The sequence below is a fragment of the Giraffa tippelskirchi genome, chromosome 10 (assembly GCF_054371585.1).
Source record: "Giraffa tippelskirchi isolate mGirTip1 chromosome 10, T2T-mGirTip1v1.2.pri, whole genome shotgun sequence".
NCBI classification, from domain to species: domain Eukaryota; kingdom Metazoa; phylum Chordata; class Mammalia; order Artiodactyla; family Giraffidae; genus Giraffa; species Giraffa tippelskirchi.
Window position 1 is genome coordinate 148432244 of NC_137284.1, and position 18551 is coordinate 148450794.

General features: G+C 41.7%; 2 protein-coding genes across 2 annotated transcripts in view; both read left to right on the forward strand.

The window, feature by feature from the left end:
* The window catches only part of LOC145523659 (maltase-glucoamylase-like), a 340029-nt gene that overhangs the window by 84289 nt on the left and 237189 nt on the right, over window positions 1-18551 (forward strand). The gene's annotated exons all lie outside the window — the stretch shown is intronic.
* On the forward strand, window positions 8994-9938 carry LOC145522350 (olfactory receptor 9A4-like). The gene has a single exon (XM_081531119.1). It carries the CDS (start codon window positions 8994-8996, stop codon window positions 9936-9938), a length of 945 nt encoding a protein of 314 aa, XP_081387245.1.

Consider the following 18551-nt stretch of genomic DNA (forward strand, 5'->3'; position numbering starts at 1 on the left):
ATGTATTTTGGGTAAAAAAGCTTGTTTAATGCTTATCTAAGCTCATTTTCTCTGTAAGACGTGTAACAGCTTTCTTACACTTAGCAACAGTAGGTAGGCACCTCAGCACTGTGCTTGGGAGTCATCTTTAAGAGCAAAATCACCAATAAAATGCCAAAAACATGCTGCTAATTAGACAGCAAAGAAGCCATTATTTATGTTGTAGGAGTTGCAACAAGAAGATGGGGATTTTGCTGTTTTCAACTTTAGTTGAAAACATGTGTTCCCTTGAAAGCTCTTGAAAATATTGATTTTGGAGCTACACAAAAGTTTTCATGAGTAGATGAATTCACAAATACAGAATGTGTGAATAATGAGGATTGACTATACCATTCTCTTGTTGATGGGTATTTGTTTTGTGTCACTTGATGTAATGAACTAAACTGCTATGAAATAGACACCTTTGTGAGGAAGTATTTTTTCATTTCTTAGGTAGATAACTGGGAGCCTAACTGCTGAGTCATAGACTAGGTGTATACTTAGTTTTAAGAAACTGACAACATTTTTCCTAATGAGTTTTGCTAGTATCCACTCCTTCCTACCTCTGAAGTGTCTGTTGGGCTCCTGTGGCCTTAACACTGGAGGGACATCTGGAGTAAATGAAGCGTGCCCTGAACTAGGGAAGTTGGTTTTGCAACAAGGGTTCCAAAAGAAGAGTCTAGTTTCCTTGGATTCTCTCCATTGCCAGCAGCCTTGCCTCATGCATCTCCAGCTGTCATGATAGGGGCCAACATGATCCAAGCTCAGAGGCTAAGAAGCAGATGCTGGGTCAAGGGTGTCCTGGGCAGCTGGTAGCACAGTTTCCCATGGGGGTGGGAACTTCTGGGATGTGTCTTTACTTCATGATGTGAGTACTGACTCCTCATATGTTAGTATCATTACTAAGAACTGCACACGATGAACATGGTAATGAAAATTTCCCACAGCTTCCTGTGGAAATCTATATGGCTGGCCCCCATATGATCTCATTCCAAGAGACTGTAAACTGATGCAACGTTTTAAGGGTGATTGAATAACAGCTAAGAAATGTAGCATAATTTAGGGAAGTATTACTGTGCAAAAGTACATGCTTACAGGTAAAGGTATTTATTGCAGCATCATTATATTCATGAAAAACTGGAGCAGATGCAATGTTCTTGAGCAGATAAGTAAATGGTGTTAAGTAAAGTAAATAAGTAAATGGCGGTTATTTTCAAAAGGTGAATATTTATTTAGTAATAACATGATGTGAGAGATATATGAGTGCTAATATGGAAAGGTTTAATACACCCACATACATAAACATATAACAAAGAAAGTAGCAAGACATTATGTCAACTAACAAGCAAGTAAAAGACCATCTAGAGATATGCATGTGTATGATAGAAAATTTCTCTGTGGATACAATAGAAGCTAATCATAGTATTTAAACATACGAGACGGATCAGGAGAACCCAGCTTTGGCGAGCAGGACGTTTGCATTTTGTTTTCTATTCCTCTGTAAATTTTTTTAACCAGGAGGTTTTTTTTTTAACTTTTTATTTTGTACTGATCACCGAGGAAGGCTTTCTTATCTCTCCTTGCTATTCTTTGGAACTCTGCATTCAAATGGGTATATTTTTTCTTTTCTCCTTTGACCTTTGCTTCTCTTCTTAGCTATTTGTAAGGCCTCCTCAGACAACCATTTTGCCTTTTTGCGTTTCTTTTTCTTGGGGATGGTCTTGATCCCTGCCTCCTGTACAATGTCACAAAACTCCATCCATAGTTCATCAGGCACTCTGCCTATCAGATCTAATCCTTTGAATCTATTTGTCGCTTCCACTGTATAATCATAACGGATTTGATTTAGGTCATAGCTGAGTGGTCTAGTGGTTTTCCCTACTTTCTTCAATTTAAGTCTGAATTTGGCAATAAGGAGTTCATGATCTGAGCCATATTCAGCTCCCGGTCTTGTTTTTGCTGACTGTATAGAGCTTCTCCATCTTTGGCTGCAAAGAATGTAATCAATCTGATTTTGGTATTGACCATCTGGTAATGTCCATGAGTAGAGTCTTCTCTTGTGTTGTTGGAAGAGGGTGTTTGCTAGGACCCATGCATTCTCTTGGCAGAAGAGATCTCTTCAAGAAAATTAGAGATACCAAGGGAACATTTCATGCAAAGATGGGCACAATAAAGGACAGAAATGGTATGGACCTAACAGAAGCAGAAGATATTAAGAAGAGGTGGCAAGAATACACATAAGAACCATACAAAAAGATCTTCATGACCCAGATGACCACGATGGTGTGATCGCTCACCTAGAGCCAGATATCCTGGAATGCAAGTGGGCCTTGGAGGTGATGGAATTCCAGTTGAGCTATTTCAAATCCTAAAAGATGATGCTGTGAAAGTGCTACACTCAATATGCAAGCAAATTTGGAAAACTTACCAGTGGCCACAGGGCTGGAAAAGGTCAGTTTTCATTCTAATCCCAAAGAAGGGCAATGCCAAAGAATGCTCAAACTACTGAACAATTGCACTCATATCACACACTAGCAAAGTAATGCTCAAAATTCTCAAAGCCAAGCTTCAACAGTACGTGAACCGTGAACTTCCAGATGTTCAAGCTGGATTTAGAAAAGGCAGAGGAACCAGAGATCAAATTGCCAACATCTGTTGGATCATCGAAAAGCAAGAGAGTTCCAGAAATACATCTGCTTCTGCTTTATTGACTACACCAAAGTCTTTGACTGTGTGGATCACAACAAAGTGTGGAAAATTCTTAAAGAGATGGGACTAACAGACCACCTTACCTGCCTCCTGAGAAATCTGTATGCAGGTCAGGAAGCAACAGTTAGAACTGGACATGGAACAACAGACTGGTTCCAAATTAGGAAAGGAATATGTCAAGGCTGTATATCGTCACTTTGCTTATTTAACTTATATGCAGAGTACATCATGAGAAACGCTGGACTGGATGAAGCACAAGCTAGAATCAAGATTGCCGGGAGAAATATCAATAAACCTCAGATATGCAGATGACACCACCCTTATGGCAGAAAGTGAAGAAGAACTAAAGAGCCTCTTGATGAAAGTGAAAGAGGAGAGTGAAAAAGTTGGCTTAAAACTCAACATTCAGAAAACTAAGATCATGGTATCCAGTCCCATCACTTCATGGCAAATAGATGGGAAAACAATGGAAACAGTGAGAGACTTTTATTTTTGGGGGCTCCAAATCACAGCAGATGGTGACTGCAGCCATGAAATTAAAAGATACTTGCTCCTTGGAAGAAAAGCTATGACCAACCTAGACAGCCTATTAAAAAGCAGAGACATTACTTTGCCAACAAAGGTCCATCTAGTCAAGGCTATGGTTTTTCCAGTAGTCATGTATGGATGTGAGAATTGGACTATAAAGAAAACTGAGTGCTGAAGAATGATGCCTTTGAACTGTGGTGCTGGAGAAGACTCTTGAGAGTCCCTTGAACTGCAAGGAGATCCAATCTATCAATCCTAAAGGAAATCAGTCCTGAATATTCATTGGAAGGACTGATGCTGAAGCTGAAACTGCAATACTTTGGCCACCTGATGCGAAGAACTGACTCATTTGAAAAGACCCTGATGCTGGGAAAGATTGAGGGCAGGAGGAGAAGGGGACAATAGAGGATGAGATGGTTGGATGGCATCACTGACTCAATGGACAGGAGTTTGAGTAGGCTCTAGGAGTTGGTAATGGACAGGGAGGCCTGGCATGCTTCAGTCCATGGGGTCACAAAGTGTTGGACATGACTGAGCAACTGAACTGAACTGATTTTGTATTGAGGTATAGTCAATTAACAATGTTGTGATAGTTTCAGGTTAACAGTGAAGGGACTCAGTCATATATATACATGTGTCCATTTTCCCCCAAACTCCCTTCCCATCCAGGCTGCCACATAACACTGAGCAGAGTTCCATGTGCTATACAGTAGGTCCTTCTTGGTTACCCATTTTAAATATAGCAGTCTGTACCTATCCATCCCCAACTCCCTAACTATCCCTTCCCACATCCTCCCCCCACCCCCAGAAACCATAAGTTCGTTCTCTTAAGTCAGTGAGTCTCTTTCTGTTTTGTAAGTAAGTTCATTTGTATAATTTCTTTTTAGATTCCACATATAAGGGATGTCATACAATACCCTTCTTCTCTAACTTACTTCACTCAGTATGACATGTCCAGGTATGTACATGTTGCTACAAATTTCATTCTTTTTAATGGCTGAGCACTATTCTATTGTACTGTACCACATATACCATTGTATATATGTAGCATATCTTTTTTTTATGCATTCCTCTGTTGATGGGCATTTAGGTTTCTTCCGTGTCTTGGCTATTGTAAACAGCGCTGTAATGAACACTGGGGTGCTGTATCCTATTGGATCATGTTTTTCTCTGGATATATGCCCAGCACTGGGATTGCAGGGTGATATGGTAGCTCTATTTTTAATTTTTTAAGGAACATCCATACTGTTCTTCATAGTGGCTGTATCAATTCACATTCCCACGATAAGTGTAGGAGGGTTCCTTTTCCCCACACCCTCACTAGCATTTATTTTTTGTGGATCTTTTGATAATGGCCGTTCTGACTGGTGTGAAGTGATAACTCATTGTAGTTTTAATTTGCATCTCTCTAATAATTAATGATGTTGAACATCTTTTCATATGCGTCTTGGCCATCTAAATGTCTTCTTTGGAGAAATGTCTATTTAGATCTTTTGCCCATTTGTTGGTTGGGTTGTTTGTTTTGATGGTATTAAGTACCATGAGCTGTTCTTAAATTTTGGAGACTAATCCCTTGTCAGTCACATATTTTGCAAATATTTTCTCCCAATCTGTGGATTGTCTTTTCATTTTGTTTATTGTTTCCTTTGCTGTGCAAAAGCCATTGAGTTTAAGTAGGGTCCATTTGTTTATTTTTGTTTTTGTTTCCATTATTTTGGGAGATTGACCTATATTTCTATTTTTGTGCCCATACCATACTGTTTTGATCATAGCTGTGTAGCATAGTCTGAAGTCAGGGAACTTGATTCCTCCAGCTCTCTCTCTCTCTTTTTTTTTTTTTATCAAGATAGCTTTGGTTATTCAGTGTCTTTCATGTCTCCATACAAATTTTAAGATTTTTTTGTTCTAGTTCTGTGAAAAATGGCATTGGTAATTTGATAGGAATTACATTGAATCTGTAGATTGACTTGGGTAATATAGTAATTTTGACAATGATGATTCTTCCAATCCATAAGCATGGAATATATTTCCATCTGTTTATGTCTCTTTGATTTCTTTCATCAGCATCTTAAAGTTTTCAGAGTGCAAGTCTTTTGTCTCCTTAGGTAGAATTATTCCTTTTCTACCTTAAATATTTTATTCTTCTCAATGTGATGGAAAATGTACTTGTCTTGAATTTCTCTTTCTGATCTTTCGTTCCTAGTGTATAGAAATGCAACAAATTTCTGAGTATTAATTTTCTAACCTGCAACGTTACCAAAGCCATTGATGAGTTCTATTAGTTTTCTGGTGGAATCTTTAGGATCTGCTATGTGTAGTATCATGTTATCTGCATGCATTCCAACTGTGATAGTGACTCAGTGACAGTGACAGTTTAACTTTTCTTTTCCAATTTGTATTTTTACTTCCTTTAACTTCTCTGATTGCTGTAACTAGGACTTCCAAACTGTGTTGAATAAAAGTTACCAGGAGTAGTTTTGAATGGAAGCTGTTTTTAACAAGGTAAATATAAATACTTTAAATGTTATTTTGCTATTTTATTTAGCATCCCAGACATCACCCTTACATACTATTTTTGGGGGTCGGTTCTGTATGTTTCTTCTTCATCCTTTACCTCTCACTTCAGGCAGGTCAGGAAAGTGCCCTGGTAGCATTTCAGCTCAGTTCAGTCGCTCAGTCGTGTCTGACTCTTTGTGACCCCATGGACTGCAGCACAGCAGGCCTCCCTGTCTTGGTACCTAGGGTAACAGATAGCTGAACAGCACAGTTGGAATGCACGCAGGTTAAAGAGACTGGAACCAGCTGTGGCGTTCACAGGCTGTAGGCTGGTGTGCATGGCAGTTTCTCCCTTGTGTTTCTGTCTTCCCAGGTTCCCGTAACTGTGGTCAGAGAGTATCTGGTAGGTGGAGTGCAGAGATCATCTGGAAAAAGATGGGATTCCTGGGGATTGGGATAAAGGAAAACTTTTGACAGAGGCTATTTGGTGGCTGTTGGGTTTTGATACGTTTTAGAGCCAGTTGAGGTGGCTTCTGTTTGTGGGTCACTAGGCTCCGCTGGGCTGAATGGAATCAGGGAGGCACAGAAGAGAGCAGGGTCTGGCTATTTTTTGACTGTTTTGATGGCAACCAGGACTTGGGGTCTGAGGGAAGGCCAGCTGGGTGTTGAGAAACTCCTTGCCTCAGAGATTTCAAGTTCGCCCATTTAGAACTTTTCCATGTTCTAAACTTGATTAGCCTCGAGAGGAAAAGGGAAAAGTTTCTCTGACTCTCCTTTCACTGCTTCTCTAGGGATTCTCTGAACTTGGGTGGTTTATTTCCTCGGTGAATAAGTCTCCTTGGGGACAAAAAGATGAAGAAAAGAAGGGGAGAGAGAGAGAGAGACAGAGACAGAGAGACATGGTGGGGCTCTCATAGCACTTTGATCATTGGACTTTCCTTTAAGCTGCTAGTGTGAGGTGTTCCCTCTTTCACTGAAAGTGAAGACAGCAGCTGCTTGCTCTGGCTCACAGACCGTGCTCAGCACTCATCAGGCAGGGGGTACCCAGGGCTGATCCTGGAGCCGTAGAACTTTGCAGTCCAGTTCCCTTCTCTGGAGGTGAGTGTCTGCCATGGGTTCCCCTCTGTGAAAGAGTGAGTGAGAGAAGATGAGGATAAGAAGTTCTAGGCTTTGCTACCATGTAGAAGAAAGACACGTGGGATGCAGAGAGTAGACTCAGGGAGCTGCGTGGTGAACCAGCTCTGCACCCACTGTTTCCTCTAGAGCAAAGAGCGCACGCAGCTGCTCTCAGTGCTGGTGACAGACAGCGCTGCCATTACCGAAGACCCTGCTCTCTGACTTCTCTGCTCTCTCTCTCACTGCTCCCCACTTCCTCCTGTTGTACACTTGCCATTCTGCAGGGGATCGCTAGTCAGAGAGGCCACAGATTGACCAGAGGAGTCCTCACCAAAGAGTGAAAGAGAGCCCTATCCTATAGTAAGAGGAACAGTAGGTCAGTATGGACATCCTTTTCCATGCATTAACCTGTTAGTGATTCATTCACTGATGTATTTGCTGCAGAAATATTAGAAGAGTACTTGTTCACTCTGTGTCAGACTCTGTTCTTAGCACTGGAGTTGTGATGATGAACAAGAAAGACAGACTCTTTCGAGGTAGTTCCATTTCAGCTACTGATGAGGGTTAATAAGAGAAAGATACAGTCTAAAGAGAGGACAGAGTATGAAGAAGCACATGTGTTTCTTGAGAGATTCAGTAAGTGCCCCCAGGGTTAGAGACATTTGAGAAATGAGCTGCATGTAGTGAACAAAGGAATCCAGTTATCCTAAGGAACTCAGGGCGATCCATTTTGGTGTTTTCTGACACTTTTCCTTACTTGTAGGACTCAGGAGATAATGGAGGACATAGATGAGCCGATATTCTCCAGGGACTTTTCCTCACTTCCTATGGTCCTCAGACCATAGCTGGTTGGAAATAGGGACACACTACACATTTGGAAGTTTCTTCCTAGAACTAGAAATTTGAGACACCAGAAGGCCGGTGGATGCTACCTCAAGTCAAAATTCTAGTTCCTGGTTCCAGATTATGCAGGATAGGTGGGAGTGATGAAGTTGGCAAGAAAAGTCCCAGCGTCTTCACTCCTCTTGTTCCCCTACACTCCTCTTGATGACAAGAGGAATCAGCATCTCAGAGCTGGAGGTCACAAACTGGGAGCTGCTGAGGCTTTTCCTGCTTGGAGGAGACACATTCACTGAAATGAGAAGTAGAAAGTGACTTCTCCCATAAGAATAAGGAAAAAGAAGTGGACGACTCACTCCAGGGAGCCTGCTGCCCAGAAGTCAGGAAAAGACTCAATAGTTTGTCTCAAAATAGCTCTTATCTTAATGACGTTGTCCTGACTGGACACCACCCCCCTGCCTGTCATCCTTCCCAAGAGGCAGAAATGATGATACAGATAGCTGAATAGAAAATGTTAAAGTGAAGATGAGGCAAATGAATCTGTGTTCAAAGGAAACAAGGAGAAGGAACCATGTCTCGGTGAGATTCACTGGGAATACTTTCTTGGAACTGTTGAGATGCAGCAGTTATTTCAGGGCATGGACGTAACAGGCCCAGAAGACAGATTAGGACACTCAGGATGGAAGGGGTCATGCTCTAAATGAGTATGTTATGGCCAGGGAAGTAGACAGGGTGGTCAGGGGTGGTGGCAGAATTGGAGGCAGATTGTCCAGTGAATTGAGAGACAAAGGTGATTCCTTTGGTTGGTGTGTTCTTATGCATAGAGTAATATTGGTGACTATTTCTTATCTTACTGGAGATACACACTTATCTTCATATATTACACATGCTTGTTATTGTGTCCGACTCTTTGTGACCCCATGGACTGTAGCCCGCCAGACTCCTCTGTCTGTGGGATTTCCCAGACAAGATACTGGAGTGAGCTGCCATTTTCTTCTCCAGGGCATCTTCCTGGATCCAGTAACTAACCCATGTGTCCTGCAATGGCACTCATATTCTTTACCACTGAACCACCAGGGAAGCCCACATATTGTTTATACAACACTTAACATCAACTTTGTACAGAGAATAGTGAAATATGAACCCGCCTGGTCATTCTGTGAAGCCTGAAAGAGCAAGAGATGATATTTTGTCAACCTGTGATTGTCTTTAGTGCTTTGAAATTAGCAGCATGTTGTCTTTCCTTTGCCCTCTAGATTTCAAAAAGAGCAGAAGCACCCAGCTAAATGTTGAAAAATTACTCTAGCACCAAGGAATTTTATTTCCTTGGCTTCCCTGGCTCTAAAGAACTGCGCAATATTCTCTTTGCCACCTTCTTTTTCTTCTACTCTGTGTCATTAATTGGAAACATGGTCATCATCTTTATGGTCTGTATTGATAAACGTCTTCAGTCACCCATGTATTTCTTCCTGGGTCACTTCTCTGTCCTAGAGATGCTGACCACAACTGTGACTGTCCCCTTGATGCTCTGGGGTCTGCTACTTCCTGGGATGCTGGTAGTATCTTTGACTGCATGCTGTATACAGCTGTATTTGTACCTGTCTTTGGGAATATCGGAGTTGTTATTATTCGCTGCCATGGCTGTGGACCGTTACGTAGCTGTCTGTAACCCTTTGCGGTACACCATCATTATGAACAGCCACACCTGTCTCTGGGTGGTAATTGCATCCTGGGCATTTGGCTTTCTGTTTCAAATCTGGCCAGTCTACACCATGTTTCATCTTCCTTTCTGCAAATCAAATGTGCTAGACCATTTTTACTGTGACGGAGGACAGCTGTTCAAACTATCATGTGATAAAGGCCGTATCACAGAGCTTATGCTTTTTTTAATGGCTATTTTTGTTCTTTTTGGTTCTTTGATGCCTACAATTATCTCCTACACATATATCATCTCCACCATCCTCAAGATCCCTTCAGGCTCTCGCCGCTGGAAAACCTTCTATACATGTGCCTCCCACTTCACCTGTGTCGTGATCGGCTACAGCAGCTCTCTGTTCCTCTTTGTGAAACCCAATCAAACACAGGCAGCTGAGTACAACAGAGTGGCATCACTGATGGTTTTAGTGGTGAACCCTTTTCTGAACCCTTTTATCTTCACCCTCCGGAATGACAAATTCACAGAGGTGTTTCGAGACGTCATGAAAAGCTGCTACCGACTCCTCAAGGATTAGCTGTGTCATAAGGACCACCATGGACTCATCATCAGACTCATCATATTGGGCCTGAGTAAGCTGAGAGCTCTGATTCAAATATGAAATAATCATTTTCATCATCAAGTAGTTTATGATCTACGATATGACTTTTAGCTTTTAATAATCACTTCCTTATTTTTCACTGGATATATTCATTTATACACATTATTTTAGTTAAAATACATCTCACAAAATAAATTTAATGCAACTTCTCTGGTGTTCCAGTGGTAAAGAATCCACTTGCCAATGCAGGGAAATAGGTTGGATCAATTGTCTGGAAAATGCAACATGCTGCAGGCAACTAAGCTTGTGTACCGCAACTACTGAAGCCCGTGCACCCTAGAGCCTGTGCTATGCAAAAGAGAAGCCATCACAATAAGAAGCCAGAGCCCCAACTAGAGAGAAGCCCTGCCTCACCCCAACTAGCAAAAGCCTGTGTGCAGCAAAAAGACCCAGCACAGCAAAAAAGTAATAATAAATAAAAATAAATACATAAAATTAAAAAAAAATTTAACTAAAAATATAAAACATGTTCATGGTTATTAAAAACAACACTGAGATATTTGAATAGGAAATGTGTAGAAAAGTGTCATTTATTCTGACATCTGACCTAAATGTTTGAATCTAGGTGCTGGGTCATCTTCTCCTATATTGTCCTGTGTTTCCTGGTTTTCTCAATGCCTCAGTTCCCCATATGATTTCCATGAGTGATGCCAAGTCCAACTTCAGGGTTTAACCTTTCCCTGAGGCTTCTGGCCCAAGGTGCAACAGTGATAGTGCCTTCCTGGAGACTTTCTCAACCAGCAGTTGTAAGAGGAATTCAGTCCTTACCAACATCAAGGTTGAATGTGTTAATACAGGCAAGTCTCTATCTATTACTCTAGAAGTTTGTGATAATATTTAGCTCTAGGAAATGGATCAGAAGACTCAAGCAGATGGGAAGAGGGACATTGACGTTCCATCATTCCATTTGATTTTTAACTATGACTTGTGCTCATTTTATGAAAAGTGGCAATTGTTTTTGCAAATGTAATAATAAATATTTCAGATGTGATTTTGCAATTTTACTCAGCATCTCAGCCATTCTCACTTTTATGTAGCACTTTTGGGATTAATTTAGAATATTTTTTAAACCTTTATCCCTCAATCCAAGCAGCTGAGGTTTTTGAGCAGGGCTCCAAAACCCAATCGCATTTGAAGACCTAGAGGGAAACGTATGGCTGAACAACCCCCACTTGGAATGCATGCAAGTTGGAGAAATGGGAATGGGCCATGGCATTAACGCATTGGTGGTAGAGTAGGTGGCAGATCCTCTCTGTTGATCTCTGATCAGGATCCATGAATATGACCAGAGGGTGTATGGTACAGAGAGGGCAGAGATCATCTGGGAAAGATGGGCTTCGTATAACCCTAGAGATGAAGAGAGAACTTGGACAGAAGTCCATTTGGCCACTAGGTTTGTGACAGCGTCTTGAATCCACTGGTGGGTTCACAGGTTGAGGGTGGCTTAGGCTCTGTAGGGCTCCATGTAGTCAGGGAGAAGCACACAGCAGCTGCATTGGCTGATTCTGACAGCTGGGAATGTGTGGTAGTGGGTAAGGAAGGGCCTGGGAGGGAGGCAGCCTGGGTGTTGAGAAGCTCCTGACTGGGAGCTTTCAGTTTTGCCCACTGCACAAAACATCCATGGTCTCCAACTTGATTAGCCTCAGGTGGGAAGAGTGGTAAGTTTTTCAGCTTTTCCTTCACCACATTCCTGGTGTGTCTCTGAACCTGTGCAAATTTTTTCCTCAGTGAATAACCATCCTTGAGGGTAGACAAGGAAGAGGGGGAAGAGGCAGAGAGAATCAGAGACAGGGAGGCAGCCAGATTCCTCTTAACACCATTGTTTTTGTACTTTAAATTTCTGCGCTTGGCTAGTTATTCCTCATTATGAGTGAAGACAACAGAATCAGGCTGTCTCCCAAGTATTGCCTTGTATTAGCCATGTAGTGGTGGTGGTTGATGCCTGAAGGGCAGGAGACCTTTAAGTCCTTCCCCTTCTCTTGAAATGAATGTCTCCCAAGCGATTCTCCTCTGTGAAGGGGAGAGTAGAAAAGCATCTCTTTGGGAAGCCTGAGCTGGGCTGCCTTCTCAAACAAGGAGTAAAGTGAGGCAGCTGCAGAGTAGATCAGCTGTCCTTCAGATCATCCCTCCATAACAAAGAGCAGGGTGAGGATGCACAGTGCTGGGTGTAGGCACAGCCCTCTGCCTGAGAGACTCATGACCCTGCTCCCTCTTCATTTCTTCTTTATACCACTTCTCATTTTGTAAAGGATCTGCAGCAAGAGAGATTACAAATTGACTCGACAATGCTTTAGAAAAGAGTAAGTGGAGGGAAACCTAGTCAGGTTGGACATTCTTTGTCTGTTGTATTTTTCTTTAATCTACTAATTGATATATTCATTGAATAGTATTTATAGAGTACACATTTTGTCATACTCTCTTCTTATCACTGGTTGTGATACTAGAATGCCAAAGAAGGTGCCTTCAAGGTGCTTAATTCTAATGTGGGATTTTGATGTTAAAATGATAAGTACAAATGTAATATGATTTGAGATATTGATGAAAGCCAGTAGAAAGAGAAATGCAGCTTAGAGAGTTTAGAGAACGAGATTCTGAGTGTATTTTTACACAAGCAATGAGTGTAAAAGTGGTCAATTAAGCAAAGGTATGCATCTAGTGAGCGAGGAGCCTGGCAACTAAGGAATATGGTACTATCTGGTTTGGCATTTTCCAGCATTTTTCTTACCCTAGGGCTCTGGACAAAATAGAAAAGTCATAGACAAGCAGATACGTTTTTGGAGACTTTACAAATTGCTCTATGAAGCTGAGATGATGGCAGTTTGGTCTGAGGGACAGACTATTTGAAGGTCTGGCTGCTTGCTGCAACTAGAGATTTGGGACCTCAGAACATAGAGGATGTTGTCTCTAAATTTCAGCTGCTTCTTTGTTTCGTTATCCCCAGATAGAGACTGTGTAGGATAGATGGGACATAAGGATGAAAGTCCCGATCCTCTTCATTTCTTGGGCCCTCTCGTCTCTCATGACACGTGATCACAAGTGGAAATATAATGTCAGAACTTAAGGTCATCAACTTGGAGCTGGCTAGGTTCTTCGTGCTTAGAGGAGGCACATTCACTAAAAGCACAGATGGAGGAAGACTTTTATCACAAGAATAAGGTTGAAGATAGTGGATAATCCACAGTAGGAAGCCAGCTCCCCAGAAATAAGGGAATGATTCAAAACTCTGTGTCAAATTGTCTTATGACAATTGTCAGGGGATGTTCAACTTTAAGGAATCCAATATGTTGTGCTTTTCTTCCTTTGTGTGCTATTTCTCAAGGATTCTCTGTTCCTTATCAGGTCCTATTCCAGGAATGAGTAGAGCTGCATGCAGTTCTCAGGACTGAGATCATGGGAAAGGGTACCTGCTTGGATCCCTTTCAGTAACTCCTTTCAGTGACTCTTTCCAGCGTCAGCGACCTTGTATGTATTAGACGATCCATTTTGTTGCAACTGATGGAATTTCATTCTTTGTAACGGCTGAGTAATCATTTTACTAAAGATACATAAGCCTGCATTTCTGCTAATAAAATACTCTTGCTCCACTAGAGACTTGGGTCCCCTGCGTCCTTCTTTCTGTCTTCATTCTCTTCGGAGCATGGAAACCTACCGAGCTCACTTTCTCGCCTGGGCTTTCAAGACCTCCTTGAGAGGACACCCTGTGCCTTTGTGAGTGGTGCAAGTCCTGTGCGTGGGCTTTATTGGTTTTCTATGTAACCCGAGAGATACTGCTCGCTCTCTCTCTCTCTCTTTCTTTTCATCAACTCCGGTCCACCAGGTCTCAGTCTGTAAAGAAGACCAACAGACAATGTCCTTGATAGGCGCAAATTCTCAACAACACCCCTAAAGTGATACATAAAACAGGTAACAACTTTAAAATGCATATAATCCAAATGAAGCCTGTGTTCAGTGGATACAAAGAAAAGAAGTAACCATGTCTGGGTGGGATTTGCAAGGCAAACTTTCTTTTGTTTTGTATGCATCATGGGGCTTGCAGGATCTCAGTTCCCCAACTGGAGATTGACCTGGAAACCCTAGCAGTGAAAGCTCTGAGCCCTAACCAGTGGACCAACAGAGATTCCCAGAAATATTTTCTTAAAACTGTTAATATACAGCAGTATTTTCAGGATGTAGACAAAACTGGCACAGAACATAGTTTACACCCAATTACAATACGGTGGTTTCCCTGATGATTTCAGTAGTTATTTCTTTTCTCAATCCTTCAACCTCCGAAGTGACAAAGTCATAGGAGCACATCAGGATGGAATGAAACTATGTTGCAGATGTCCATTTTAGGAGATATTTGCAAGATAATGGTCTTTACTTCCTCAACTCCTCCTCCTCACTGTCCTATAAAAGAACCTGTCATCAACACCCCTACAAAATGGTTGTTTTGAGACATTAGTCTGCCATCTTCTTGGTCAACCGGCTTTCCAAATAAAATCGTGCTCCTTGCCTCAATACCTCATTTCTTGGCTATGTTGACTAAAAAGATACACAACTTGAGAGTTGCCAGTGAGTTTTACTGGGGGCAAAATGAGGACTGAAGCCCGGGAGTCAGCACTTCAGATAGGCCTGAGAAACTGCTCCAAAGAGGCAGTGGGGAGGTCATTATATAAGATTTTGGTGAAGGGGCAGTTCAGTGCAATCAAATGTTTACTTTACAAAAGGTTTTTTGCTAGTCACGAGGATCTGATGTCACCATGAAGGATTTAGTGCTTTCCTAAATATGAAGAGATGCAAGGATTGGGATCTTGAAATTAGTTCCTGAAAATATCTATCTAAAGACTTGTTCCCTTGGGAAAATGCTGTTAGCCTTTGCCCTGCTTCATTTTGTACTCCAAGGCCAAACTTGTCTGTTACACACGGTATTTCTTGACCAGTCAATCAAAAAGAAAATCAACCCTGAATATTCATTGGAAGGGCTGATGCTGAAGCTGAAGCTCCAATATTTTGGCCATCTGATGCAAAGAGCCAACTCATTGGAAAGGACCCTGATGCTGGGAAAGATTGAAGGCAGGAGGAGAAGGGGATGACAGAGGATGAGATGGTTGGATGGCATCACTGACTCGATGGACATGAGTTTGAGCAAACTGTGGGAGATAGTGAAGGGATAGTGACAGCCAAAAGCTTGTAACTCATGCCTGAAGAATTTTACCAAACATGTATTTTAAATAATGAAGCTTGTATAATACTTATCTAAACTTATTTTCCCCATAAGGCACATAACAGCCTTCTTGCCCTTAGCACCAGGAGATAAGCATGTCAGCATAATGCTTCAGTTCAGTTCAGTCACTCAGTCATGTTCAAGCGTTTGCCACTCAATGGACTGCAGCACACACAGCTTCCCTGTCCATCAGCAACTCCCAGAACTTGCTCAAACTCATGTCCATCGAGTTGGTGATGCCATCCAACCATCTCATCCTCTGTCATCCCCTTCTCTTCCCGCCTTCAATCTTTCCCAGCATCAGGGTCCTGTCCAATGAGTCAGTTCTTTGCATCAGGTGGCCAAAGTACTGGAGTTTCAGCTTCAGCATCAGTCCTTCCAATGAATATTCAGGACTGATCTCCTTTAGGATGGACTGGTTTGATCTCCTTGTAGTCCAAGGGACTCTCAAGAGTCTCCTCCAACACCACAGTTCAAAAGCATCAATTCTTTGGTGCTCAGCTTTCTTTATGGCTCAACTCTCACATCCATACATGACTACTGGAAAAACCATATCTTTGACTAGATGGACCTTTGCTGGCAATGTAATGTCTCTGCTTTTTAATAGGCTGTCTAGGTTTGTTATAGCTTTTCTTCCAAGGAGCAAGTATCTTTTAATCTCATGGCTGTAGTCACCATCTGCAGTGATTTTGGAGTCCAAGAAAATAAAGTCTGTCACTGTTTCCATTGTTTTCCCATCTATTTGCCATGAAGTGATGGGACTGGATGCCATGATCTTCATTTTTTGAATGTTGAGTTTTAAGCCAACTTTTTCACTCTCCTCTTTCACTTTCATCAAGAGGCTCTTTAGTTCTTCACTTTCTGCCATAAAGGTGGTGTCATTTACATATCTGAGGTTTATTGATATTTCTCCCTGCATCTTGCTTCCAGCTTGTACTTCATCCAGTTCAGCATTTCGTATGATGTACTCTGCATATAAGTTAAATAAGCAGAGTGACAATATACAACCTTGATGTACTTCTTTCCCAATTTGGAACCAGTCCATTGTTCCATGTCCAGTTCTAACTGTTGCTTCTTGACTTACATACAGATTTCTCAGGAGGCAGATAAGGTGGTCTGGTATTCCCATATCTTTAAGAATTTTCCACAGTTTGCAAAAACATTATGCTTAAGAGTCATCAAATTGAACAATCTTAAAGGAAATCAACACTGAATACTCGTTGGAAAGACTGATGCTGAAGCTGAAGCTCCAATACTTTGGCCACCTGATGCAAACAGCTGACTCACTGGAAAAACACCTGATACTGGGAAAGATTGAAGACTGAAAGAGAAGAGGGTGACAGAGGATGATATGGTTGTATGGCATCACAGATTCAATGGACATGAATTTGAGCAAACTCCAGGAGATGGTGAGGGACATGGAAGCCTGGCATGCTGCAGTTCATGGGATCACAAAGAGTCAGACACATCTTGGCGACTGAAAAGCAACAATAGCTTAGGTAGCAAAATCACCAACGAAATACAAACAAATGTCAAAAACATGTTGCTAATTGGACAGCACGAAAGACATTTATTTACAGTATAGAAGCTGCAACAAGAGGCAGGGTTGTGCCTTCTTCAAGCTCAGTTGAGAACATGTACTCCAGGTGACTCCAGTTTTCTGCTATGAGCATACATGCCCATGTCGATTAATGACCTTGGAAATTGCTTGGAAATACTGATTTTGGAGCTACCCTTTTTTTTTTTGTGAGTAGATGAATGTGCAAATACAGAATATGTGAATAATGAAGATTGACACTACCATTCTTTTGTTGGGGCTATTTGTTTTGTGTCACTTGATGTAAGGAATTAAACTGCTAGGAACATCAGAACAGACATCTTTGTGAAGATGTATCTTTTCATTTCTTAGGTAAATTTCTGGGAGCAGAACTGCTGTGTCATAGTAGCTATATCCTTAGCTTTAAGAAACTGACAAAATTTTTCCTAATGGGTTTTGTTAGTGCACATTCCTTCCTACTTTTGAAGTGTCTGTTGGGCTCCTGTGGCCATAAACATCACTGTAGGGACATGTAGGGACAATGAACCATGTTCTGAATTAGGGAAGTTGGCTTTGCAATAAGGGCTCTGAGAGGAAACGTCTACCTACCTCACCTACCTCAGATTTCCTCATGTGGCAGTAGCCTTGCTTCACATACTACAAACAGTCTTGACAGGCACTGACGCGTTCGGAGCTCAGGGGCTGAGAGGCAGTAGCTGAGACAGCAGCGTCTTGGGCAGCTGTCATCACGGTTCCCATGGGGATGAGGAACCCTGGGATGTTTCCTCCCTTCATAATGTAGTTACTGTCTCCTTGTATGTTAGTATGATTACTGGGAAGGTCACATGGTGAACACGAGAATAAAAATTTCCTGCAGCTTCCTGTAGAAATCTGTCTGGGTGACCCCAATATAATCTCATTTCAAGATTATAAATTGGTACAACTTTTTGGAGGGTGATTGGAAAGCAGCTAAGAAATGTAATATGATTTAGAAGCTGTTACTGTATAAATGTACATGTTACAGGTGAAGGTATTTATAGAGATATGCGTGTGTATGATAGAAAATTTCTGTATGGACATAATAGAAATTAATCATAGTATTTAGATGTATGAGATGATCAGGAGAATCGTACATTGGTGAGAGGGAATTTGTTTTCTATTCCTCTGTAAAACTTTACTTTCTTACTAGGAGTTGTTTTAAATGGAAGTTGTTTTAATAAGGTAATTATAAATATTTAAAATGTTATTTTGCTATTTTATTTAGCAATCCAGCTGTCCTCACTTTTATATACTGTTAATATTTGGGGGATTTAGTCCTGTATATTGCTCCTTCTGCCTGTACCTCTCACTTCAGGCAGGTCAGGAAGGTGCCCTGGTAGCATTTGGCACCTAAGGGAATATATGAATGAGCAGCACAGTTGGAATATACGCAGGGTGGAGAGCCTGGAAGGGTATGTGGCGTTCACAGGCTGTGAGGTCAGGGTGCATGGCAGATCCTCCCTCCCCTTTCTCTCTTCCCGGGTTCCTGTAACTGTGGTCAGAGAGTATCTGGTAGGTGGAGTGCAGAGATCATCTGGAAAAGATGGGATTCCTGGGGATTGGGATGAAGGAAAACTTTTGACAGAGGCTATTTGGTGGCTGTTGGGGTTTGATACGTTTTAGAGCCAGTTGAGGTGGCTTCTGTTTGTGGGTCACTAGGCTCCGCTGGGCTGAATGGAATCAGGGAGGCACAGAAGAGAGCAGAGTCTGGCTATTTTTTGACTGTTTTGATGGCAACCAGGACTTG